Below are 27212 nucleotides of genomic sequence, written 5' to 3'. Positions count from 1 at the left end.
AATATATTTTTTAAATGGAAAATACCCAACTAATGAAATATCTATTATTTAATTTAACTTTAGATTCTAAATTATGACACATTTGTCTGTATTTATCCCATTACATTTACCTAGTTGTTTTTAATAGTGTACCTAGATTACTGTATTTATGAAAACTGTGATAGTCATTATTTAAAGTTATTTCCCTGCCAACCATTTTATAGCCTGTGAATTTCAGGTGTTTACCTGAGGAGAACCTTAAGATTAAATATGAGGTTGTTTTACTAAATCAAGATTTAGGTATTTTCATTAAACTAATGTTCGTGTCTTATTTATCAGAAAGTACACAAGCAAAGGTTATCCTGTTTTGGGCTGAGTTTATAGTTTTTTAACCCTTATGCCAAATTTTAACACCTTATAGTATTTGGCAGGGATAAATATGAAATTGCTTGATCAATAAATGCAAACAAAAATGTATGCTGGCAATTCTTAAGACATTTTTAATTTGTTTTAGCAATAATTTTAAAGCTAGCTTATTAAAGACTTTACTTAGGTCATGTGAACGTGAAAAGCATTTGGGTTTATTATTTAATTTATGAGTGCTCTTTAAGCCAATGTCATACCTTGTAGCCAAAAACACAACAAAATATGTGTATGTACACATAAACACACACATACACACTCATACAACCAAAAATCCTATAGCTTTTACTTCAAAACTCTAGCCATGAAATACTGATACAAACTCATTGGTTTGCAGAAACAATAACAAAAATAAATGTCTGGATGCAAACAGTGGATTTTATTTCAGGAGACATGTAACAGCAGACTTAAAGCAAGCAGAGGCAGAGAAGAGAGCCGAGAGTTAGAGAACTTAGGAACTTTATAGTTGCAGATCGACTTTTGGGCTCTGAATTTTTCTTGCTATAATTGTGCACGAAAATGTCAGGTATGTCCATTTTACAAAAACACTTGCAAGAAGAGGGACCATAAAACCAACGGAGTGCCTGAAAGAGGGTCATTCTCATTATTTTCCCTTATTCTTAGATTGTTTCCCACTCCACTTTTTTTTTTTTTTTTTTTGAGACAGAGTCTCCCTCTATTGCCCAGGCTGGAGTGCAATGGTACAATCTCGGCTCACTGCTACCTCCACCTCCTGGGTTCAAGTGATTCTCCTACCTCAGCCTCTCGAGTAGCTGGGTCTACAGGTGTGCACCACCATGCCCGGCTAGTTTTCTTGTATTTTTAGTAGAGATGGGGTTTCACCATATTGGCCAGGCTGGTCTTGAGTTCCTGACTTCATGATCCACCTGCCTCGGCCTCCCAAAGTGCTGGGATTACAGGTGTGAACCACCGTGCCCGGCCATTTTTATTTATTTATTTTTTATTTTAAGGTAGGAACTGAGCTGTGGCCTAGTATTTTAGTGGAGTGGGTCAAAGTGTGCTGGTTGCAGGTGAGGCTCCACAGTGTGTCACCACTTAGCCATTTCCACCCTCTTACATGTCTCAGTTTCTCTCTCTGTAGTTCTAGCCCCTCCAAGAAGGCTCAAAATCAAAATGCAGAGTGACCAGCTCCTATATGCCCTTCCTGAATGAGGCTTTTTTTTTTTTTTTTTGAGACAGAGTCTCGCTGTGTCGCCCGGGCTGGAGTGCAGTGGCCGGATCTCAGCTCACTGCAAGCTCTGCCTCCCGGGTTTACGCCATTCTCCTGCCTCAGCCTCCCAAGTAGCTGGGACTACAGGCGGCCGCCACCTCGCCCGGCTAGTTTTTTGTATGTTTTTAGTAGAGACGGGGTTTCACCGGGTTAGCCAGGATGATGGTCTTGATCTCCTGACCTCGTGATCCGCCCGTCTCGGCCTCCCAAAGTGCTGGGATTACAGGCTTGAGCCACCGCGCCCGGCCCTGAATGAGGCTTTTTAAACTAATTTCATTGGGGGTTCCCTGTAGGGTTGCAGCATGTCATGGGGGGGGTCAACCCCCAGACACTCCCAGGTGGCCTCCAGTGACCCAGGGGCACCTTTCAGCTGGGAGGAGCAAAATGCCCTTTCTCTTTGGAGCTGAGGAAACTCATTCTCCCATTTATCTGTGAAAACGATAGTTCAGTTCCTCATGCAAAATGGTCATACTAGCCAATCAAGATTAATTTCAGCAGGAAAGGCAATGGAGAAGACACCCTTTAGAATGCACCTCTGAACTAGAATTAGGGTCTAAATAATAACTTCCTAGAAGGAAAAAAAAACCCCAAAAAACAGCTAAGACCACTTCCTGTAAATTGTCCTCAGCCACCTCTAACTTTGTACTCTCATGCACCATTATACACACAAGGTTAAATCCTCTCCCAGTACAAGGTAATCTCTGGTACCCCCTAAAGCCACAGAGGTCAGGTCTTACGATACAGGAGAGCAGAGCTTTAGACCTAAGAAGAATCTGCTCATGACTCTTGAAACTCCACAAAGAAAATGGAACACCCCAAAAAGGGGCAGGTGGTGCCTTTGTTCTGAGTACTTTAAGGGGTTTGAGTCATTAGAAGCCTCCTCTAGGTTTTTGTTGGTACTAAAGACAGCGAAGGGGGAAAGAGATATAGGGTGGAAGAAAAGTAAATGAAAGAAAAAAAATTTTAAGACAGGAAGCAAAGACAGCAAACATGTGCATGTTTTGGTTTTCTCCCCCCTCTGTTTCAGCTGTGAGAAATTTTAGCCAATTCAGAGAGGCCTTGTTACCCATAACTTAGAATTCTCATTTAGATTTGACCAAGTCAGGTAGAGTTGGGCAAATCTGATGGGAGAAAGACTAGAACAACAACCAAAAAAAACCCCTAACAATATGATTACTGAGTACTCTAATAGTAAGGAGAAATTAAGAACAGCTGGTTGTTCATCTTAACTTCAGCCAAGAAAAAACCCCAATTCAGCTGCTTACTAGAGATAGGTCTTAGGCGGAAGATTGCTCTCTACCATCCTAGAAGCAGGAAAGAATTTAAATTTGCCTTCCCTGTTAGAAATGAGCTCAAACTCCAGAAAGGAGTTACGTGCCTTCCATCATCCTAGAAGCAAGAAAACTTGCATTCCTTGTTGGAAGTAAGTAAGACTCCAGAAAAAGAACTGTACAGCAAAATAAACTTCAGATCTTGACCAAATTTTGGGAGATCAGGGATTCTCTGGAGCTTTTTTATCTCAGCAAATTGTCCTATTGGTTTGAACCATAAAGAAAGCTCAAACTGGTAGCAAGCACCAATATGAGATTTGTCAAAGGTCAGTGGCACCTCCACTCAGAATCCCTTCTTCGTTGCCAAAATGTGAACCCCAAATATCTGAGACAGATCTCAGGAAAGTTAGGAAGTTTATTCTGCAAAGGTTAAGGACATGCCCGTGACACAGCCTCAGGAGATCCTGACAACATGTGCCCAAGGTGGTTGGAGCACAGCTTGGTTTTATGGATTTTAGGGAGACATGAGACATCAATCAATATATATAAGGTGTGCATTTGTGCTGTCCGGAAAGGCAGGACAACTCAAAGGGGGGAGGGGGCTTCCATGTCATAGGTAGATAAGAGACAAATGGTTGCATTCTTCTGAGTTTCTGATTAGCCTTTCCAAAGGAAGCAATCAGATATACATTTATCCCACGGAGCAGAGGGATGACCTTGAGTTCTGTCCGTCCTTTGTCTGCAAGGAATTTCCTTAAGGACAAATTATTAGGAAGGTATGTAGCTTTTTTATCTTAGTAGCTATCTTTTTAAGGAATACAATGGGAGATAGGTTTGCCCTAAGTAGTTCCCAGCTTGATTTTTTTTTCCCTTCTGCTTAGTGATTTGGGGATCCTGAGATTTATTTTCCTTTCACAAAGCTAAGGCCAGAGAAGCGCTTGGCAGAGATGTGCTAGAGGGGACTCTGGGGTGGGTGGGGGGATGCCCTGAGAGGTGCGTTCTAACACTGGAGCTCCAGGGGAAGGTGTGGTCCTGAAGGAGCAAAGGAAAGGGAATCATGGAGCCTCCAGTTATCTGAGGCCCCAGCGCTTTCCACCCCCAGCCTCACACCCACTGAACCAGGGGTATGGGCGAAGGGGCACAGCTCCTCATGCCAATTTCATTTCAGGGTCCAAGCAGTGAAGGAAGTTTAACAACAGCTGCAGCTGCAACCGAAGTGTCCCTCAGTACTTTTGAGGATGAGGAAGCCAGTGGGGTCCCCACAGATGGCCTGGCCCCCCTCACAGCCACCATGACCCCTGAGCAGGCAGTCACTTCTGTAAGTGTCATCTGGCGTCCTCTCTGGCTTACAGGGGAGAGACAGGTCTGCATTGTGAGACAACGGCCGTCCTTGGCCTTGGCAGGGGCACCTGCAGCTTGGTTATGAGCATCTGGGTGGGCAGCGGCTGGAGGGAGGCAGGACGCAATGCCGGAGTGTGGCAGGGGCCACAGCCCTGCTCCCTCCTAGCCTTGCCCAAGAATTTACTCAGAGTCAAGTGGTCCACAGTTGGCACTGAGGCTTAGAAGAGATGCATATTTCAGAGGGGGTGTGCTGGGGGCAACGATGATCATAGGGAAGAATGTGTTTTGAAACTGGGCTGGCACCACAGAAACGACAGTGACCACAACTCCCCGGCAGCCTCGTGAGCGAGGTGAGGTGGTGCCTCAATGCTGGTTTTGTTTTCAGGGTCCTGGTGATGAAGAAGACTTGGGAGCAGCCACAACAGAGGAGCCCCTCATCACAGCTCGCGGTGAAGAGTCCGGCAGCCCTCCCCCCGATGGGCCACCGCTGCCCCTGCCCACACTGGCTCCTGAAAGAAGGGTCACTCCAGTAAGTGGCATAGAGCTATAAGATTTGACTTGGCAGACCTTACATGGGAAAGAAAGAAAGGCCAAAGTTGTGGGAGGGTTGGCCCCCAGCTTTCTCAGAGGTAGGTTTTCACGTTGGTTTGCAAATTTGGGCATTTGAGGAGCTTTAACCTGGGGAACACTTGAGGAAACTCCAGCTTGTAGAGCAAAAGCAAGAAATTAAAATCAAGGGGACCTGGCTTTGTGTTCCAAACTGATCTTTGGATTGAAATGAGATCTAACAGTGCTCTTCTGGGGACAAAGCTGACAGTAAGATGTGGCAGGTCTGTAGAGGGGAGAACATCAGCGCTGTGTTTGTGTTGGGGGGTGACCTCCAAGTCCTTGCCAACATGAGTTTTTATCACTCTTGGCTGCAACTGTGTGACCTTAAGCAAATCCTTTGATCTCTTTGGCCCTCCGTTTCCTCATCTGTAAAAATGAGTGACTGCAAGGCCAAGTCAGAGAATGCAGGTTGGAGAACGTTTACAAAGCTCTGTACACACACCTGGGGTTGTCACCACTTAAGGGCTATAACTGTCTTTTAGAAATAGGAAACCCAAAGCTGGCCCTCAGCTTGGGCTTGTGTGAAGAGGGACTGCTCTTCCAATGTGAACACATTTTTAAAGGAAAACATCTCCTTGGTGACCAGCACAGGCTCGTCAGTTCCCCAAACACCACTTGATCGTGCACACTTTGAAAGCCACCATTCAAGCTACAGTCATGTGGTCCATTGGCCACGGTGTGGCAGGACTGACCTGTGAGGGTGGGGCTGTGGGACAGGAGATCAGGAGAACACCTAAGGTCCTGAATGCCCCTTGTTTCGGGGCCTTTTCTAGTGGTTATCACACTGCTTCCTGTCTCTTTAGAGTTGTCTTGCATTCGTTCATTGATTCACTCATTGACTGGACACATAGCGGCTCTGGGCCCTCAGTCAGGACACTTGTAAATAGAGATGAATGTGACCTCACTCCTGTCCCCAATGAATTCACAATCAAGGGGCAGGAAATAAGCCATCTGAACTGACATTGATTAATCACTCTGTGCTCCAAGTGTATCTGATTCCCTTCACCACACCCCTCTTCAGTATAAAGCGAATAGGAGGTAAGATGTGGAGAGGTAGTCACCTGCCACTGTTGCCTGCCTCTAAGAGGTGGAGCTGGGGTTTGAACCTGCATGCTGGCCTGCAGAGCTGAAGCTCTCGAGCTTCACCTGGCTGAAGTCCTCATTTGTGAGAGTGTGGTGTGGTGGGAAGATCCTGGACTGGGGGCCAGGAGGTTGAGGTTCTGCTTCCAGGGATGCCATTGACTTGTGGTGGGCCCTGGGCCTCCTTGTCATCATCTATAAAAGGAAAAAGGCGAACAACCACTCTGGTTTTTAACTCTGGTCACACATTAGAGATGGCTGCTAGCTTAAAACAATGCAGGTGTCTGAGTCCAGTGCTAGACCAAGTAACTAACACTGGGGCTGGGGCTTTGGGCTTGCAGGGCATCCTAGTGGGCATCCAGCTCTGGATCGACCTGCTCATGCACTGTGACTTCCCAAACAATGTCCCCCTCCTCTTCTGCACCTCACCCCAAGGTGTACACAAAGCACCAAGTTCAAATCTCCCTAGTTATGCCTCATCAGGCACAGATAGAGCCAGTTCTCCTTTTTCTTTCTCTTTTAAACTTTTTGTTATTGAAAATCTAAAAATGTCACAAAGGAGCTTAGAATAGTATAATTAACCCCCACATACCCATCACTCAGTTTGGATAATTATCAACACTGCCAATCTTGCTTCATCTGTTTCACCTCCTACCACCATCTTTTTTGGAGGGAAGGGGAATACTGGAATATTCAAAAATGAACCCCAAACATCCTATCATTTATTTAACTGATAAACAATTCAATGTGTACAGCTGATAGAGTGATCTGGTACCTTTTTTTTGGTCATAGCCACAGTGTCACAATGCATCTAACAAAATTAACAGTGGTTCCTTCATATTATCTAATGCCCTGATTATTTTGTTTTAAAATACCTCTTTCCAGTTAGTTTGTTTGAATCTGAATCCAAACAAGGTCTACACATTGCATTTGGTTGATACATCTCTTAAGTGTCTCTTAATCTCTCATTGTCTCCCGCCTTCTTTTTCCCTTTTGCCATTACTTTGTTGAAGAAACTGGGTCAGTTTCTTCCTTAGACCCTTTGTGTTTTCAGCTTTGAAAAGTTGGTCTGGTAAGGCTGGCTGTGCTCATGGGAGTGTGAGGGTTACTGCTCCTGGGGAGCTCTTTGTCCACATGTATTAACAACCATAAGAGTGCATATTGCTGACCCAGAAACTTCTCTTCTAGGAATTGATTCTAGTGGAGATAGTCTGATAACCTTTGTTGTCGCTGTTTTTTTTTTTTTAAAAAAAAAAGGTTTTGTTTACCAGGATGCTAATCTCGGTATTGTCCATAATAGAGAAAAATTGGGCATAATTTAATTAGCTAGCAATAGAAGATTAATTGAATTAAAGTATATTCACCCATTCTGTAGGTTATCTGTTCACTCTGATGGTAGTTTCTTTTGCTGTGCAAAAGCTCTTTAGTTTAATTAGATCCTATTTGTCAATTTTGGCTTTTGTTGCCATTGCTTTTGGTGTTTTAGACATGAAGTCCTTTCCCATGCCTATGTCCTGAATGGTACTACCTAGGTTTTCTTCTAGGGTTTTTATGGTTTTAGGTCTAACATTTAACTCTCTAATCCATCTTGAATTAATTTTTGTATAAGGTGTAAGGAAGGGATCCAGTTTTAGCTTTCTACTTATGGGTAGCCAGTTTTCCCAGCACCATTTATTAAATAGGGAATCCTTTCCCCATTTCTTGTTTTTGTCAGGTTTGTCAAAGATCAGATGGTGGTGGATGTGTGGTATTATTTCTGAGGGCTCTGTTCTATTCCATTGGTCTGTATCTCTGTTTTGGTACCAGTACCATGCTGTTTTGGTTACTGTAGCCTTGTAGTATAGGTTGAAGTCAGGTAGCATGATGCCTCCAGCTTCATTCTTTTGGCTTAGGATTGTCTTGGCAATGTGGGCTCTTTTTTTGGTTCCATATGAACTTTTAAGTAGTTTTTTCCAATTCTGTGAAGAAAGTCATTGGTAGCTTAATGGGGATGGCATTGAATCTATAAATTACCTTGGACAGTATGGCCATTTTCACAATATTGATTCTTCCTATCCATGAGCATGGAATGTTCTTCCATTTGTTTGTGTCCTCTTTTATTTCACTGAGCAGTGGTTTGTAGTTCTCCTTGAAGAGGTCCTTTACATCCCTTGTAAGTTGGATTCCTAGGTGTTTTATTCTCTTTGAAGCAATTGTTAATGGGAATTCACTCATGATTTGGCTCTCTGTCTGTTATTGGTGTATAAGAATGCTTGTGATTTTTGCCCATTGATTTTGTATCCTGAGACTTTGTTGAAGTTGCTTATCAGCTTAAGGAGATTTTGGGCTGAGACAATGGGGTTTTCTAAATATACAATCATGTCATCTGTAAACAGGGACAACTTGACTTCCTCTTTTCCTAATTGAATACCCCTTATTTCTTTCTCCTGCCTGATTGCCCTGGCCAGAACTTCCAACACTATGTTGAATAGGAGTGGTGAGAGAGGGCATCCCTGTCTTGTGCCAGTTTTCAAAGGGAATGCTTCCAGTTTTTGCCCATTCAGTATGATATTGGCTGTGGGTTTGTCATAAATAGCTCTTATTATTTTGAGGTATGTTCCATCAATACTGAATTTATTGAGCGTTTTTAGCATGAAGGGCTGTTGAATTTTGTCAAAGGCCTTTTCTGCATCTATTGAGATAATCATGTGGTTTTTGTCTTTGGTTCTGTTTATATGCTGGATTACGTTTATTGTTTTGCATATAAGGGCTAATATCCAGAACCTACAAAGAACTCCAACGAATTTACAAGAAAAAAACAAACAACCCCATCAAAAAGTGGGCAAAGGATATGAACAGACACTTCTCAAAACAAGACATTTATACAGCCAACAGACACATGAAAAAATGCTCATCATCACTAGCCGTCAGAGAAATGCAAATCAAAACCACAATGAGATACCATCTCACACCAGTTAGAATGGTGATCATTAAAAAGTCAGGAAACAACAGGTGCTGGAGAGGATGTGGAGAAATAGGAACACTTTTACACTGTTGGCGGGACTGTAAACTAGTTCAACCATTGTGGAAGATAGTGTGGCGATTCCTCAAGGGTCTAGAACTAGAAATACCATTTGACCCAGCCATCCCATTACTGGGTATATACCCAAAGGGTTATAAATAATGCTGCTATAAAGATACATGCACACGTATGTTTATTGCGGCACTATTCACAATAGCAAAGCCTTGGAACCAACCCAAATGTCCATCAATGACAGACTAGATTAAGAAAATGTGGCACATATTGTCTTGGCAATGCAGGCTCTTTTTTTGATTCCATATGAACTTTAAAGTAGTTTTTTCCAATTCTGTGAAGAAAGTCATTGGTAGCTTAATGGAGATGGCTTTGAATCTATAAATTACCTTGGGCAGTATGGCCATTTTTTTTATTTTTTGTTATTGAAAATCTAAAAATGGAATTTTTATATGGAATACTGTGGAGCCAAATTTTATATGGAATACTATGCAGCCATAAAAAAGGATGAGTTCATGTCCTTTGTAGGGACATGGATGCAGCTGGAAACCATCATTCTCAGCAAGCTATCGCAAGAACAGAAAACCAAACACCGCATGTTGTCACTCATAGGTGGGAATTGAACAATGAGAACACTTGGACACAGGAAGGGGAACATCACACACCGGGGCCTTTTGTGGGGTGGGGGGAGTGGGGAGGGATAGCATTAGGAGATATACCTAATGTAAATGATGAGTTAATGGGTGCAGCACACCAACATGGCACACGTATACATATGTAACAAACTTGCACATTGTGCACATGTACCCTAGAACATAAAGTATGATAAAAAAATAATAATAATAATAATGAGCTTAAAAAAAGTATATTCAAACAATGGAACATTATGTAGCTAATAAAATTATACTTGTTAGAAATATTTAATGATGGGGGAAACACTTAGCATATAATGTTAAGTGAAAGAAGCTGGTTATAAATCTGACTATAATGTGTGGTTAACTATTTAAAAATACACACTTGCAAAAACACTAGAAGGAAATACCCTTTGTAAATGTTGGCAGTTGTTGCCTCAAAGTGGTGGAACTGTGGAAGGTTGTTAGTTTTTTAATACATTGTGGTTTAATACATTTTCCACTATGGTGGCTTACAATTTTTATGATAGATTTTTTAAAGCTCTGAGAAGGAAGAGAGAGAGAGACAGACAGACACAGAGAGAGTTAGAGATAGAATGAGAGACAGAAAGAGAGAGAGAAACAGAGACATGGTTGATGTCTGATGAAGACAAATTCCTGCTAAGTTCCCACGTTAGGGATCTGCAATGAACTCAGATGAATGCCCTGATTCCTGAGCAGAGTCTAAAAGCACAAGATTGTCAAGAAGGCACCCACCCTGGGATATCTCCAGGATCAGTTTTTTTTGTGTCTTTTTGTTGTTGTTGTTGTTTGTTTGTTTTTTTCTTGAGACAGGGCCTCACTCTCTTGCCCAGACAAGAGTGCTGTGGCGTGATCTCGGCTCACCACAACCTCCGCCTCTCAGGCTCAAGCGATTCTCCTGCCTCAGCCTGCAGAGTAGCTGGAATTACAGGCATGCGCTGCTACGGCCCGGCTAATTTTTTTGTTTGCTTGTTTGTTTGTTTTTAGTAGAGACAGGATTTCACCATGTTGGCCATGCTGGTCTTGAACTCCTGACCTCAGATGATTCAGCTGCCTCAGCCTCCCAAAGTGCTGGGATTACAGGCGTGAGCCGCTGCACCTGGCCTCTAGGATCAGTATTGGCAGATATGTGACAGAGCCAGGCAAGCTATACTGCCATGGTGACTCTAGGTCAGTTTGAATCCCAGAGTCACCATGGCAGTATAGCTTGCCTGGCTCTGCCACATATCTGTGGCCAATTTTCTTCACTTCTCTCTGTCTCAGTTGACTCATGCATAAAATGGGAATCATAATCATAGAACCTACCTCTTGATTTGTGAGGATTAAATGAGTTTATACATGGGAAACATGACCCAGCACATAGTACATGCTCAATAAATTAGCTCTCTAGAATTATTTTGCAGATGAGGCCCAAAAAGGATTAGAGCTTTGCTCAAGATCATGTAGCTCCTAGGGGTCCAGTAGGAGTGAGAGCCTTTGTCTCTGGACTTTTTGGTGCTTTGGTTTTCTGCACTGTCTACAACCACTGTCTTCAGACGAGAGCCAGAAGCTGATTAGCAAAGTCCACACTGGTCACAATGATGTCATTACATTTCTAAGGACTGACTAATAGATCTTAGCAAATATATGGAGAATGTTGCCCTGGAAATGAAGTAATATATTTAAAAATCTTTGTTGTGGAACACAAGTGAGAGAGAAGACTGATTGTCAGGTGTGTCAAATGCCAGGCTCTTCCCACTTGTCATTTGGCAAATAGGTACTGAGAGCCTATTATCTGCCAGTGCAGGGGATGCTGCAGTGATCAGGCAGCCTCTGTCTTCACGGGGCTCACTGACTTCAGCCCAGTGCAAGCCCTAGCTCATGCACAGCTCACTGACCAGGACCAGGGAATGTCATCAGAACTCAGCAGCCCCATGTCCCAAATATGTTGTGGCCATGTTTTAACAAAATCTTCTTGTTTTAGGCTCAGAGAGAACATGTGGGAATGAAAGGACAGGCTGAGCCCAAAGGAGAAAAGGTTTGTGCTGTGACCATCCTGGGGAACACTTTGGCTCCTGATCAAGTGTCCTAAGCATGTTATTTGGGTTTGACTTAGTCCACTCTGATCAAGCGGATCGCAGAAGCAGCAAGAGGGCTAACCCCAGAAGAAATGGACTTGTAGGTCTGGGAGAATCATGAAAAGGGCACCGGGCAGTTCTGGCCGAGTCTCTTCTCACCACCTGGTGGCTGTGGCCAAGTCCCTTGACCTCCGTGGGCCTTGGCTTCTCTATCGAGTATCAAAGGGTCCTATGATTCCAAACCTGGCTCTGCCACACATCTGCGACCAGTTTTCTTCACTTCTGTGTCCGAGCTGTGGGCTCTGTCCCTGATTTTCTTCCTGGGAAAATGTTGGGCAGACAAGAGCTTCTGAGGACCACAGGCCTAGGTTTGCCTTTTTGTAGCTGTGGGATCTCCTGAAAGTTCTTTACTATTTCTTTGCTCCAGTTTCTCCATCTGTAAAATGGGGGTGGTCATGATGACCCTCTGTGGGATGACATGAGGGGATGTTTATGGAAGTGCTTTAGCTGGTGTCAGTCACCGCAGGAATAACAAATTCCTCTTACCAAAACACCTGCTGGTGCTAAGCTGTTCCCAAGGGGATGTGTCGACAGTGACCCCAGTCAAGAGATCCTGCCCAAGGAGCCTGCTCTGGCCATAGGCAGCAACTTGGCTGCCTCTGGGAGCCTTCTCATCCCCACCGTAACCCTGGTCCTCTGCCTGCCTCGCCTCCCTCCAGGCTGCATGGAGGCCATTCCTTGTGGCAGATGATGCTCCCGTCCTGGGATCTCCTGAGTGCCTACGGGGGTATGGGGAAGGGAGGGCCGGGGCTAGGGAGGGCGGTGTCCTCACTTATCTCTGCCTCTGGCCATCTCAGTGGACTTCAGATGCCAGCAGGGCTCTGGGGTGTAGCAGAAGGCTCTGGGAGGAGGCCTCACAACAGACAAATTTGGGGACTTTACTGTGGACATTTCCACTCTCCTTTTGGCGGATCTGGCCATCCTGTCACTTTGTCAAAGAAGCCACTTCTCCGGGCACTTTTTGACAGCCAAAACCTCCTGGGATGCCACTCTGTCATTTTCTTTCATCTGCCTCCTTTCCAAATGTGTGCTTCTGTCATTTGAAAAGCATTTTCTGGGGCACCAGCCTTGTGCCAGTTGCTGGGACCTGGAGGTGATTCAGGCACTGTGCCTGCCCTTGAGGGGCACATGGTCCCAGAGGGGCAGGCTGCGAGCAATGATGTTGCTGTAAAGGTCACAGGCCCTGGTGGGAGGAGCAGGTGGACAGGGCAGGCTTCAGGGGAGTCCAGATTGGGCCTGGGCACCGGTGCTCTAGCAGGGCCCAGACCAGAGGGTGGAGATAAATCCTGGAGGAAGGGAGGGTGTGTGCGATGCATGCTCATGCTGGTCACCTCTTTCCACCACAGCCGGTGCTGTCCAAGTATGGCTCAGAAACAAAGGGCTTCTGAGCCCTGGGGTGGGACAAGGCGTTCCCTCGAGCTGTCTCTGCGAATGACAATGCCATTTTTCATCCCGGTGTGATCCTGATTTTAAAGATGAGCATGATTTCTACAGAAAGATGGGGAGATGGAAGGAACAGGGTTACAGCACTTCACTGAACATTTTGTTCTCTTTAGGGTGATGCTGGGGAGGAGATTCCTGGCCCGCCTGAACCTTCTGGGCCTGTTGGACCCACGGTGAGATTTCCATCCAGGCTTGTCACACACACAGGTGTAAGACCAGGGATGCAGCCAAAACAGCCACAGGCTGAGGACTCTCCTTTTTGGCCCCCAAAGTATCTTGCAGTCAGACCCCAGGGCTTTCTGCCTCTGCTAGGACTCTGCAGTGTGCAGCAGCAGAACTGATTTCTATCCAGTTTAAATCCTGTAACTTGAGTGTCCCAGAAGTTCTCCAAACTCAACACTTCCCAAACTGGACTCATGACCCATGCCCCAGACCTGCTTCTCCTCCTGGGTTCCCCATCTCTGGGAATGGCACCCCATCTACCTGGTCAGCAAGAGAGAAACATCCTTGAATAGTCATCTCCCTTCCCCGGCCCTGTCCAGTGTGTCCCCAAGTCCCCCTGAGTCTAGCTGTGTAGCGCCTCCTCCTCTTCTCTTGGGCAATGGCACCAGCCTCCTAACTGGTCTCTCTGCCTCCATATCACCACTTCCCTTCCCCCACACACATGTGCCCACCACTGTGACTTCCTAAACACAGCTGTAACCCCGAAACCCAGGTCTTCCTTGGTGCCTCTCAGGGGTGCTCAGTACACACACATTCAATGAATAAATTAGGCCCTGCCTGGTTCCCGTCTTCAGGAGTTAAGTACCGGAAAGGTGTTTTGGAGATTCCCCTTGTTCTTCAGATACATTTGATGCCATTCAAGTATGCACTGAGGGCTCTCTGGGTGCTCAGCCTCCTGCTGGACTCTGGACACCCAATGTGGCCCAGGTTTGGGCTGGCTCTTGAGGAGCCCTAGTTTAGAGGAGCTGACAGACACACGCACAACTAAGCTTCAAGTCAAGTGGTCCTAGCATCTCATTGAGAACTTGACAGAGGCTAGTGGGAGCACCAAGGAGGGAGAGAAGAATTCTGCCTGGAAACGGGTAGGGAGGGCTTCGTGGAGGAGGAGACTGTGGAATCGGGCCTTGAAGGATGAGTCGGGAATTGAAAGGCAGGAAAGGAGGCTGAGGATATGAGTGGGCTGCACAGCTGGGAGGCGGCAAGGGAGAAGAGTAGCTGTAGAGGGGAGTGGGAGAAAAGTCAGAGAGAAAATGGGGAGCAGAAGTTATCAGGCTACAGGATATAGGAAAAATTTCCCCATTTTGGAGAAAACTTTCAGCGATGTGGCTGTCCTTGGAGTCTGGCAGTTAAATGCAAGTTGTGGAAATTTCTTCTCTCTCCAGGCGGGAGCAGAGGCAGAGGGCTCTGGCCTGGGCTGGGGCTTGGACGTCGGCTCTGGCTCTGGTGACCTGGTGGGCAGTGAGGAGTTGCTGAGAGTGAGTGTGAAGGAGAACACGACCTGGTGTCTGGGACTGCCTTCAAAATAACCCCAGAGGGAGGGACGTTGGGGCGGGGGACAGATGAAACCGGATTGGCCGCCTCTGGGGTTGTTGGCAGTGAGCTCATGGGGGTTCATTCTGCTTTTCCCTGTACTTGTATATATGTTTGAAATTGTCCACTTTGTCAGTTGCATCGTAAGTGAGTATGAGCCTACATTTATCTTCAGGACCTCCTCGCCCCACCTTCTTCCTTTTCCCAGTGGGCTTCTGGAGTAGGCTGCCCCGCAGCAGGTGTGCCCAGTGCCCTACACCTCTGCCAATTGGCTTTCGATCCTCCCTCCCCCTCCTCTTACCCTATTCATTAAAGAGAACTGCTGGCCTTGTCTCTGGGTGGCATATTCTACTTCAGCTTCCAGAACCTTCCTGAAATATCCTTCCCTTATGCACCCTCTCCCTGCCTCCCTTTCCAGACTACTCTTTCTCTTTGGTGCCTCTTGCTCCCCTGGCCTCCTGCCAAGGCTGGGGCTCCACCAGCCCTTTCTGAAATTGCCCCCTGGGGAGCTTTTTCCTTCTCTAGCTGCAGTTGGTGCCTCTGTCCCTGAGCGCCTGTGCTGAATCCCTGGTTGAAAGCTCCACTTGGCTGCTCCTCTGCCTACTCCTCATGGCCAGGGCTAGAAGGGTTCTGGACTCTGTGGGTAAATGGAATGGGAGTCAAATGAATCTCCCAGCCTGGTGGGATCAGCCAGCCCAGCAATGGTCTAAAAACACTAGTGCGCTTCAGAAAGAGTTTTAACAACAAGGCTACACAACAAGCAGTTTTTGACTGACCTCACAGTTAATCAGAAAACTAAGTTCGCCAGGGCACCTCTCAGTATTCCAGCTAATTGGGTCTTTCTTGTATTCAGACTTTTGGGAGGAAACACACTATGATGGGCTCAGAAAGACCGAGATTCAAATCCCAGTTCTCCTATTAACTAGCTGTGTGTCTGAGAGCCCTTGAGTCGCATGGTCTCACTGAGCCTCAGTTTCCGCATCTGCTCAGTGGGAACACCAAACCCTACTTGTAGGATTGTTGTAAGAATTTGAGAGAATGTAGGAAGCACATATATTCAGTATCTCATTCGGTATTCCCCCACTGTTTCTAACAGAGTCTCTGTGTTTTTAGGGTCCTCCAGGGCCCCCAGGGCCACCTGGCTTACCTGGGATTCCAGGAAAACCAGGAACTGATGTTTTCATGGGACCCCCTGGATCTCCTGGAGAGGATGGACGTGCTGGTGAACCTGGGCCCCCGGTGAGCAACTGAAGTCTTCTCCCCATCTCTGCGACTGTGGGACTTCCTTTAGCCAGGGAGGGGTGTACAGATGGCAATACCCAGCACTGTCCAAGTTTCGCGATGAGGAGAGAGCAGCTAGCTGTTTGTAAACAGAAATCCTCCTCATCTGAATCATTGCTGAGATTCAAAAGAAGCAGCAGCCAAGAAAATCATCATCCTACATATTGTTTTGCTGCTTTATCATAATCAGTACAGATGGTCCCCTACTTACAAATGGTTCAACTTAAGATGTTTTTGACTTTACAATGGTGCAAAGTGATACACATTCAGTAGAGACTGTACCTTGAGTACCCATGCAGCCATTCTGTTTTCACTTTCAACACTTTATTATAAAATAGGCTTTGTGTTTGATGACTTTGCCCAACTATAGGCTAATGGAAGTGTTCTGAGTATGTTTAAGGTAGGCTAGGCTAAGCTATGATGTTCAGTAGTTTAGGTGTATTAAATGCATTTTGGACTTAAGATATTTTCAGCTTACAATTGGTTTATCAGATATAGCCCCATTGTAAGTCGAGAAGCATCTGTACAGGAGACACAGATTCATAAAGAATCTTGGAATCATAGGCCATCAGGGCTGGGCCTGGGGTAGGAGACCCTTGGAGACCATGTGGTCCAACCCTGCCTCTAACTTCCCCATAGAGGACGAATGTGATCCAGAGAGTGAAGGACTGTTAACCGCAGGTGCACAGTCAGCAGTGACCCAGCCTGGGCCAAGGACTAGGTTCCTGCCTTGCACCTGACATGAGGCCTTGGGCCCACCATCCTCACCTGCCTCCCAACCCTGCCCTCCTTTTCTAGCAAGCATGTGTACATGATTCTCAGCAGAAATGTTGTGGGTTGATTTTCACTGATGTTCCCCAGGGCCCTGAGGGACAGCCTGGAGTTGATGGAGCCACCGGCCTTCCTGGGATGAAAGGGGAGAAGGTACGGGGAACACGGGAGGGTCCTAACACATGGGTGTCACCGGGCCCACACTATTCTCTCTGACCCCTAAGCCTGACCTTGCCTCTTATGTGACTGACCCCCTGGCCTTCTGAAATCCCCTGCTGGCCACTTCTGCTGAATGTCCCCATCAGGGGACTCATCATGCCCAAGCCTGAACTCAGCACCTTCCCTGCCCACTCTTGTGTGTCCCTAGCCTCAGTGAATGGCATTGCCATCTACCTGGTCACCTAGAGCCAGAAATGGAATCTTCTCTAACTCCTCCTTCCCTCCCTTTCCTACTATGATTGGTCAGTGCCAAGATGGCCCAGTCTGACCCCCACATCTCTCACCTTTCTCTCCCCACTGAGCTGGACTCATCTCTTCTCACTCTTACGGTGGCCTTGGGCTCCCCGTCGCTGTCCCATTCTCTCCACCCACCCTCCAGCCTCCTGCCCAGTTCACCTTCTTGTAGTAAGCTCTCGTCAGCCCCTGCCCTGGCTACTGAGAAAAGATCAAGGGCTCCACTGCCTGCAGGACACACCCTAGCTCTGTGCAGACCACTGGCCCTTCCTGATTCTCGTGAGCTGCCACTCTAGCGCATCCCCCAACTCCTCACATGGCCTCTTGGCCGGTGGGCTGGTTCTGCCCAAATGCTCTGGGCATGCTTTTCCCTTCTGGCCTCCTGGCCTTTGCACATGGTTTTCTCCCTGTTTGGGATATCCTTTTCCTTTTCTCATCCTCCAAGACCCAGTTCAGATACATCCTGTGGGGAGCTCTCCCTGACTCATGAGCAGAAAGCACCCTTCCTTCCTCCGCTTTCTATGAGCATCATAGGAAGTTCCCATGCTACTGACAGTGACACTAAAGGTGTTAGCTAACCTGTCTGCTCCTCACTGCCACCCTGACATAGAGCATGTAGTACTGCCTCTCTCTCCTTAGAACCTAGCACAGGCCTCTATTAGTGTTTGATGCATGAATGAAATTTCCTTTGGACACCGTTAGTCCGCTTTTGCCAGAGTCTGGCCTGCCTTCATCCTCTTCATTCTCTGTCTGTAAGCTGGTCCTGCCTCCTGTCTGCAAGCCTGTGCTGGTGCTACCTGGGGCGTGTGTGTGTAGGGGGTGGTTCCTGCCTCTGCAGTGTTCACAGCTTGATGAGATAAGCCATGTCTGTCAAAGGAAGGCAATAAAGACAAGGTGAGCCCTGGGCTAGGGATGCGATCAATGGGTTTTACTGGGGCCTAGAGGAGGAAGAGTCCCTCTCAGCTGGGATCGGAAGTGGGGCCTTCTGTGAACCTCTCATGGATAAAGACGTGGAAAATGCTGACTCTGTAGACACCGCCATTATTGCTGAACTGAATTTCTAGTTTCCGTCAGCTCTGGAGTATGTTTATTTTAATTGGAGCCATAACTCAATTTTCGTGGAAAGCTTATTTCTCAGAAAAAGAAACAATTGTCAAGCTTTATAGAACTCATTTTACGTGTACCAACGGATTCATAAGAAATTAAATTTTGCAGGAAGCACCACAGACCTACACTCTTCTTACCTGTTCTTCTTCCAGGCTTCCCCCACCCACCCACACACATCCCTCCCATACTCTGTCTCAAACTTAAAGATACCCACACCCACAACTGCATACAAAACACCCTTGCACACACACTCTGCAGCTGCTTGAAGAATCAGCAGTGCACGAAGCAGCAGGCTTGCCTAGGGTGAATGTTGGAGATCAATCATATTTGTTTCTGAAATTTGCTATGCATCTCAGTTTGTTGCACTGTGCACATATGAGGTTTTCTGACAAGTAAAAGCAGACTTGGAAAGAACTTGGAAATGTGCATTTGGAGACCTGGTGGGAAACCTTGCACATGATATTTACCTTAAAAACAAAACAAAACAAAACCAAAAAAACCCAATAAACCAAGGTACATATTCAGTATGTAAAAATGACAAAAAATGTGTTAAAGGAAATGAATAACTTCAGGGCTGTAATAGATCGTAAGATCCAATGACTCCCCATCAACAATATCTTTCCTTCAACTTGCATACCTCTAGTGACAAGGAACTCATCTCCTGCCCAGGGAGTGCCTTGCACCGTTGGATGGATCCACTTGTAGGGAAGTCTTTCCATTTGCTGTGGTGAAATCAGCCTCCCTTCTCTTTAGCACAGCACATAGACCAATCTAGGCAGTTACCTAAAATGGAGTTTTCCCTACAAAGAGTAAGGTTCAGGTTATTTAGCTGGAAAAAAATGTTTTGTATATAATAATTATTATTATAAAATATGAGACTGAGATCAAAATATGATGCTCATTAAGAATTCATCAAACATCTTAAGTATGAGCTAAGCTATGAGGACACAAAGTCATAAGAATGATATAACAGGCTGGGTGCGATGGCTCACACCTGTAATCCCAGCACTTTGGGAGGCTGAGGTGGGCAGATAATGAGGTCAGGAGACCAGCCTAACCAACATAGTGAAACTTCATCTCTACTAAAAATACAAAAATTAGCCAGGTGTGGTGGCACACACCTATAATCCCAGCTGCTTGGGAGGCTGAGGCAGGAGAATCGCTTGAACCCGGAAGCCGGAGGTTGCAGTGGGTCAATATCGTGTCATTGCACTTCAGCCTGGGTGACAGGGTAAGACTCCATCTCCAAGAAAAATTTAAAAAAGATTGATACAACAGACTTTGGGGACTTGGGGAAAAGGTGGGAGGGGGTGAGGGATAAAAGAGTACAGATTGGGTACAGTATACCCTGCTCAGGTGATAGGTGCACCAAAATCTCAGAAATCACCACTAAAGAACTTACTCATGTAACCAAACAGCATCTGTTCCCAAAAAAACCCTATTGAAATTACAAAAATTAAAGTATTTTTAAATGGTACCTCAAAAAAATTTATCAAATAGATTATTCTATGCTGAGTTTGATGATAGAAATATTCCTTACTTTATTTTTCCCAAATCAAGATGAGCAACTAACTCTAAGATCTTTAGCCCAAGAAGGAATAGGTGAGGAGTAGCCTGCTTTCTCAGCGGTAGAATGTTTCTAGAAAGAATGCAGAAGAACTTGCTGGAGAAGACGGATCTCTGAAAAATCATTTCTTTCTGCTTTTGCCCCGCAGATTCTGCCATTCAGTTCTTTGGAACACACCTGACACTGTTAACAGTTGTTGATTTTCTATTTTCAGAATCTAAGTCATTCATGTTATTCTGCAGTCTCAAAAGGTACTGGGACACCCAGGCAGGAAAGAGTTTGTGCTTGGAAATTTTCTTCAGTGTCCGAAATTACTGAGGAATGCTGAATTGCCAGTAATTGCCTTTGAGTAATTTCACTGAGCTGCCAAACTGTCATTGTAAAATCAGCTTCTGTCTTTTCCACTGATGTAAGAGAAATACAATTAAATCATCATCACCTTCCCTTTCTCCAAGCAATCCCAGTTGGTCTCTGAACAATTCTCTAAACCTTGTATAAGAAAGGATAGAGAAGTAAGCTGCTTTTGCCTAGGACCCAGTAATGGGTTTAGACCTTCTAACAACATGTTTAAAAGAAACACTGAAATAGTTGCCTAATTTCCTATTTTATATCTTCTTTCATTATCAGAAGTGTTTGGTTCAATATCTGGATTATAGGCCTCCATAAAATTAAATAGATGGCTGGGTGCAGTGGTTCACACCTGTAATCCCAGCACTTTGGTAAGCCGATGTTGGTGGATCACCTGAGGTCAGGAGTTCGAGACCAGCCTGGTCAACATGGCAAAACCCCATCTCTACTAAAAATACAAAAAATTAGCTGGGCGTGGTGGCGGGCACCTATAATCCCAGCTACTCGAGAGGCTGAGGCAGGAGAATCGCTTGAATCCGGGAGGCCGGCGTTGCAGTGAGCAGAGATCATGTCATTGCACTCCAGCCTGGGCAAGAAGAGCAAAACTCCACCTCAAAAAAAAAAAAAAAAAAAAAAATCAAATAGACCATAGTCAATTGTAACAGAAAAGAAACTGGTTATCAGTATTACAAACAGCAGAAGGAAAACCAACAGACATCCTCAAGGCAGTAAGATGTGCTGTCTCAGAAGCCACAAGGGAAAAAAGAATTCTCGTCTCCATTAGGTTCTTTGAGGTTCCTGTGTGCTGAAATTGAGTAATGTCCTTAGAAAATCCAATTCACCACAGTAAGCCAACATTTTGAATCAATTCTAAACCACGATGTTGTAACACACAGCACTACTGTACCTCATTCCTTTGCAATGTTTCCATTAGTGAACTGATATCTCCATATTTCATCACTTTTAAAACCATACTTGCAGCTCTGCTATTTGGAATTCCAGGATTGCATGCATGCCCTCACTGCACAAAAATTCTCTCATTAAGAAATAATGTACAACTCCAACATCACCATTTTGGGAATAGGAGCCTTCCCTCAGCCTGTTCATTGGAGCTCCTCCTTTTCGCCCTGCCTGTTCACATAAATTCCAGTCAGGTGGGCTCTTCTACCCACAAGTTAATCTACTCATGTTCCCAGCTGATGGCCATCTTATCTGTGGGTCAATGGAATGGATTTGAATACTCTCTTTTTACCATGTCTAAGCTGGATAAAATCATCCAAGACCATAAACCAAGGCCCATGATATCTTCTAGAACTTCCTTTGAAACTCTGTAAGATGCACTCTTGATTGGAGAGGAATGAGGAAGCCAACTGAAACAACTCAGTTTTTCACTTTATGGACATAATTTTCTGTAACAAGATCAGCTGGCAACGCAGCTACAAGGTTTTTAGAGGGAGGCTATTTTAGTTTCTGTTTCACAACAATCCTGATGGTAGTTTGACTTGTTACTGAAAAGATGCACAAGATTGTCACTTTCATTGAAGACAGATTGCAATGGGCAGCCAGCAACAAGCCAGTCATACCCAAGAGAAGCAGACATAGCAACTGCAGCTCTGGGTTAGGCAGTAAAATGGGCATCCAGTTATTGCAGTCATGTTTCCACTGCAGGTGGAAGGCCACGCTTAGTTTCCCCCTGGTGAGGCTGGCCAGCAGGGAGGTGACAGAGCCCAGTCACTGTCACTTCCTTCACCGAGCACACCTTCTCCTCCCACCTCCCCAGAATGGCCAGAGTGTCCCTGCTGGCTCCTTTGCAAGAGAGGCACCAAGGTTCTATGAGGCTGCCCTGGGAGACCTTATGGAGGGCTTCGATTGCAGAAATTCCTTGCCAGTCCAGCCTCAGAGCCTGCCTCCAGAGCCTGGTGCCTCACCTGGAAGCCCAGCCCACCCTCAGCCCCTGTGATCCCCATTCCTAGGCCAAGAACTGGGTAGCATGTCGCAATAGGAAAACACTGCAAGAGATGGGACCTTTCCCTTGCCCCCCGCATGCTCCCAGACGTGAGGCATTTGTCTTCCTCCAGCATCAGGCAGAAGCCCTCACCTAGCAAATCCACGAACCTCACCCATGGGAGCAGCCAGTTCCCTGGGGAAGGTTATCACAGCTACCAAGCAAACGGCATGGGCCCAGGTCTGTGAAGGAGAAAGGGGGAGATTGTTGCGTGGTGTTGCCTGTTGTGTGCAGGCAGTTTTGCTGGACACACCATGGCCTCATCTTTCTCATCTACCCTGAGAGCTTTGCTTAGGCTCATACTCAACTAGAGTCCCAGAGTTTCAGAACTGGAAGGAACCTGCAGATTGCTTTAGTCCCTTTTTTTCTGTGCCCTGGCAGAGCCATGGGACTTTGTGGAAGTGCCTTAGGGCTGGTAGGTGAGCGACAGAGCAACTCTACTTCAAGCATTTATTAAAATTAAATTTTAATTATAAAAGTAATATATGAATATAGTTTTCATTGCCTCCTGTGTCCTATTTCCTCTTTAATTATTTTTGTTAGAGTAGGTCCTCCAGTCATATTTTCACAGACTGTCTGTAGATGGCAAATTTTCTGAGACCCTGGATTTTTTTAAATGTTTTTATTTTCTTCTCATTTGGTTGAGTATAGAATTCTGGGTTGAAAGTCATTTGCCCTTGATGATTTGAAGATGATCACCATCATCTTCCAACATCCAGTGTTGCCAACACAAAGTCAGATTCACTCTGATTGTCACTCTATTGGAGGTCGTCTGATTTTTCTCTTTGGCAAATTTGGGGATTTATTTTTCTTTATTCTTGGTGTTTAAAAATTCCTCTGCATTGTTACTAAATGTGGATTCTTATTTTTATTTATTTATTATCATTATTATTATTATTTTGAGACAAAGTCATGCAGTGGTGCGATCTTGGCTCACTGCAACCTCCTCCCAGGTTCAAACGATTCTCCTGCCTCAGCCTCCTGAGTACCTGGGATTACAGATGCACACCACCACACCCAGCTAATTTTTGTATTTTTAGCAGAGACGGGGTTTCACCATGTTGGCCAGGTCTCAAACGCTGACCTTGTGATCCACCCGCCTCAGCATCCCAAAGTGCTGGGATTACAGGCCTGAGCCACTGCGCCCGGCCAATGTGAATTATTTTTTAAATGTATTATTTCATTTATCCTTCTTGGTACTCTATGGACTTTTTTTGGGGGGGTGGGGTTTGGGGGGTGCCTTTTAATCTGGAGACTTCTGTGTTTTTTCAGAAAATTTAAACACTGCATTCCTTCTATCTCTTTATTCTCTCCTCTGCCACTCCAATTAAACCAATGTTGGAACTTCCAATTGTGGCTTCCGTCTCTCTTACTACTTTGTCATTCTGTCTAGGTCTTTTTACCCTCTCCTGTTGCTTTCTGGGAGAATTCTGTAGCCTGATCTCTGTATTAATTCTCTCTTCAGGTGGGTCTATTCTGTTATGCAGTCCTTCTGCAGAGTTCTGCATTTCGACAGTTTTCTATTTATAATTTCCAAGATCTCTAACTGGTTCTTTTTCATAACCACTGTTTTTATTTCATAATGGTGTGTCTTTGTTTCATGGCTATGTTATCCTCCCTTTTCTCTGTGAGAACGTATGTCTTACACTCAATGTCCTATTGGATTGTTTTCTTAACTCCATTTCCTTGGATGTAATTCTATAGTTGAATTAGTTGTTTCTCACAGTGTTGCCTTGCCTCAGATGTTTGTGTTTCTCTCTTGTGTGTTTACTTGTGAAATTGGGATCCTGCCTTAGCCTGTTTTCTGCCTCTGTTGGTGCAGACTGTTGGGAGGTAGGCAGTAGCCCCTTCTGAGACATGCAGGGTTCAGGAAGGGGGTGGAAGGAATAAGATGTGCCATCAAGCAGGGCACCTCAGTGGCTCATCTTCCGTGTGTAGGGTGCTCCTGGACCTCACAGAGTTTCCTAGTCATCTGGGGCTCTGCCCTATGTCTTTGGCCTAATAAGCAACTCTTATTTTTCTGAAATTAAGGTACCCATATTTTCTCCTTGGCAGGAGTGAGGGTGGGAGGGGAGGGGAGATGGGCAGGGCTGGACAGCTAGCTTCCTGCAGAATTTCAGCCTGTCTCCCTTCTGGGGCCCAGGGGCCACATCATGCACCTGACTTCCATCACGGCTTTGCAGCAGACTTTTCTCCCTTTGGTTTCTCTTGATGGCTGAGGCCCCTGTCTTCAAATTCCCTGTTTTCCCTTTGCCATTTCTATTTTGGATCTAATGCCACTCCCCATCTTATTTTTGAGCATGGCTATTTTAGAACTATCCATTCTCTCATTTCCATGGATTTGATATAAGAAGGAGACTGTAGCCCAGAAACAATAATGACTGGGGGAAAGACATAGTCTTTGATGGCTGGTACATCAGCATCGCTCTCAGGATCTCCTGTGTGGCCATGCAATTGCTGACTTCATCTCTTGCAGCTGCATTTGTGGTTTTCTCAGAGATTCTCCATCTGGGGCCCCCCTACCGCAGTCCTCTGATGTAGGCCAGCGTCCCCATAGCTGACCACTCATGACCACCCATGCCCTTTGGTCCTCCCCTCTGCTTGGAGCTCACAGCAGACTCCTTTCTGTGAGATCTGCATCTAACCCCCGGGAAACTGTAGTGTGGTCCCCACTGGGCATGGCCATGCAATCTGCTCTAATGCAACCTCCTCCCTGATTCCGTCTTCTGGGGACTACTCCAGCCAGCTTTGGGTCTTTAGTTATTTCCAGAAGACAGCCAGTCATCATCCCCCATATTTCCAAAAATCTAGGGGATACATTTCAGATCTTGAAGCCCCTTCCCTCGCTTTAGAGTGGGTGAAGTACCCTCTACCTCCGTCACGGGAAGGGGACCACTCCAGTCCACTGGGAGCTCTCCAAGCAAAGTCTTCTATGATCTCTCCCTCGTTAATCTTTAACTTCTCTGGTTTACTCTTGAGGTAGGTGATGAGCTGATGGCTGAAAATTGGGTTTCACAAGCTTTCAGCAGGACCTGCCCAACAGACTGGCCCCTATTGTAATGTATTTGGTTTGGAGACACCAAAAGTCTGAGACAGAAGGAGTCCTATTTTAATATCCTATTACCTAAGAGCCCATAATTGTGCATTGACTTCAGAACATACCCAATGAGATATGCATTAATTGGTCCTTGTTTTTGTTTTTGTTTTTTTCAGGGAGCAAGAGGGCCTAATGGCTCAGTTGGTGAAAAGGTAAAACAAAAAAAAAAGAGCTTTCTTCTCCCTCCTTCCCTTTCTTTGAGTTTACTATAATTGGACTGCTGGTCTGGAATATTGAACATATAAATGTCAAGGAACAGAGAGGAACACATCTCAAAGGAATTGCTCAGAGAAGGCAGAACAGCTGGGGATGGTGGGGAGTAAACACCCTTTGATGTTTTCTCCTTCCTCACCCCTCCCTCCAAATGCATTCAGATGAGTGCATCAGCTTATCTCCAAGTGAAATGTCAATTAACAAGACAGCTGTTTCTGTACCATTAAGCAGTACCGACCGGAGAATTCATCAACCTAATTAACTTCAAAGAGTGATTTTCTGATTCAGACATGCGTGTTGTTCCTTCCATGAGTGAACCCAGGGCTGGATAATCAGCCTGCCCTCTTTCCTACAGGGTGACCCTGGCAACAGAGGCTTACCTGGACCCCCGGGGAAAAAGGGACAAGCTGGCCCCCCTGGGGCCATGGGACCCCCAGGGCCTCCTGGACCCCCTGGGCCCCCAGGCCCTGGATGCACAATGGGACTTGGATTCGAGGTACTTTTCCCCTTTTCTGTGGTTATAAAAATGATGTGTACTAAGAGCTCCTGGAAAGACCAGCTAGCTAAACCCTGGTTTCAGGGCAGAGGCTGTGCAGATTCCCCTGTGAGCTGCCAGCTCCCAACACCACACCTGGCACAAGTAGGTGCTCAGGAACTGGATCTGAAATTCTCATTCTTGCTCGTTCCCCAGGATACCGAAGGCTCTGGAAGCACCCAGCTATTGAGTGAACCTAAACTCTCCAGACCAACGGCTGCAATCGTAGGTCACCTCTGAAACCTTCATTATGAGGGTTGTCACACTGTCACGCTACAGTGAGGAAGCTGTGGGCTGCATCCCGGCTCTGCCACTCTCAATAACTCACCTCTATGCCTCCAGCCCCCAGCTGTGCAATAGGGAAATGAGATGCTCTTTACAGCTTGTGTCTTTGAGGAGCAGCGTAGAAGTTTTGCAGAAAACATGATGTGGAAAGAGAACGTGAAAATCATTTTTATCTCTCTTCATCTATTTCTCTCTCTCCCTCTCCCACTTCAGTCTCTTACCACTAAGCATCTCGACTTATTCCTCCCTCCGTTTGCGCCATTCAATGCACACACTTTGCCCCAGGTCAAAGCCCTGCGCTCCTGACAGGTGCCCCTCCCTACTGCCTCCAGCCCCTGGCAGGTGTTGTCCATCTCCTACCATGATGTGATGCGGGCTCTCAGGAGGACCAATCCCCTGGATATCATTCTCTTTGTTAAATGGGACCCAGAGCTGAGCCTTTTAGTCTAGGAGGGAGCAGCACGGCCCCTCCCATGACTGAATGAGCAGACCTCCCTCATTCCCCAGAGGCAAAGGGCCCTAAGATTCAGGGTCAAGAGGACCCTCACCCAGTGCTGGGAGAGGGCCTCTGATTCTCTCACTCTGTGGGGTATTGCTTCCTTCTGACTCCAGAAGGGGTATTTTTTGCTTATCCTTGGTTCCCATTGCCTGAGACAAAATAAGCATAAAAACTTAGGAGGAGATAGCAAGATGAGAGGCTAGATGGAGGTGAGCAAAGTGACTAGAAGAATATTTATGTTTGTTTATTTTTCCAGGGTCCCAAAGGAGAGAAAGGAGACCGGGGACCCAAGGTGAGATTACAGAGATCACAGAGGTAGGGGCGGGAAGGCTTTCCCGCCTGGTTCTAGGAGCATCAT

The 27212-nt window shown here is 45.9% G+C and overlaps 1 protein-coding gene across 2 annotated transcripts in view; it reads left to right on the top strand.

The window, feature by feature from the left end:
• COL15A1 (collagen type XV alpha 1 chain) overlaps positions 1 to 27212 on the top strand; it is a 127150-nt gene that overhangs the window by 64797 nt on the left and 35141 nt on the right. For both annotated transcript variants that reach the window (XM_045373525.3, XM_065530284.2), the window contains 11 exons: positions 4073 to 4222; positions 4631 to 4774; positions 11564 to 11617; positions 13274 to 13333; positions 14546 to 14638; positions 15807 to 15932; positions 16836 to 16898; positions 25439 to 25474; positions 25891 to 26031; positions 26227 to 26295; positions 27111 to 27146. In XM_045373525.3, coding sequence (XP_045229460.2) covers positions 4073 to 4222; positions 4631 to 4774; positions 11564 to 11617; positions 13274 to 13333; positions 14546 to 14638; positions 15807 to 15932; positions 16836 to 16898; positions 25439 to 25474; positions 25891 to 26031; positions 26227 to 26295; positions 27111 to 27146 — 972 coding nt within the window. The remainder of the gene's footprint in view (positions 1 to 4072; positions 4223 to 4630; positions 4775 to 11563; positions 11618 to 13273; positions 13334 to 14545; positions 14639 to 15806; positions 15933 to 16835; positions 16899 to 25438; positions 25475 to 25890; positions 26032 to 26226; positions 26296 to 27110; positions 27147 to 27212) is intronic.

The sequence above is a fragment of the Macaca fascicularis genome, chromosome 15 (genome assembly GCF_037993035.2).
Source record: "Macaca fascicularis isolate 582-1 chromosome 15, T2T-MFA8v1.1".
Classification (NCBI taxonomy): domain Eukaryota; kingdom Metazoa; phylum Chordata; class Mammalia; order Primates; family Cercopithecidae; genus Macaca; species Macaca fascicularis.
The sequence above is the reverse complement of the archived record's forward strand: the minus strand, read 5'-3'. Positions and strand labels throughout refer to the sequence as shown.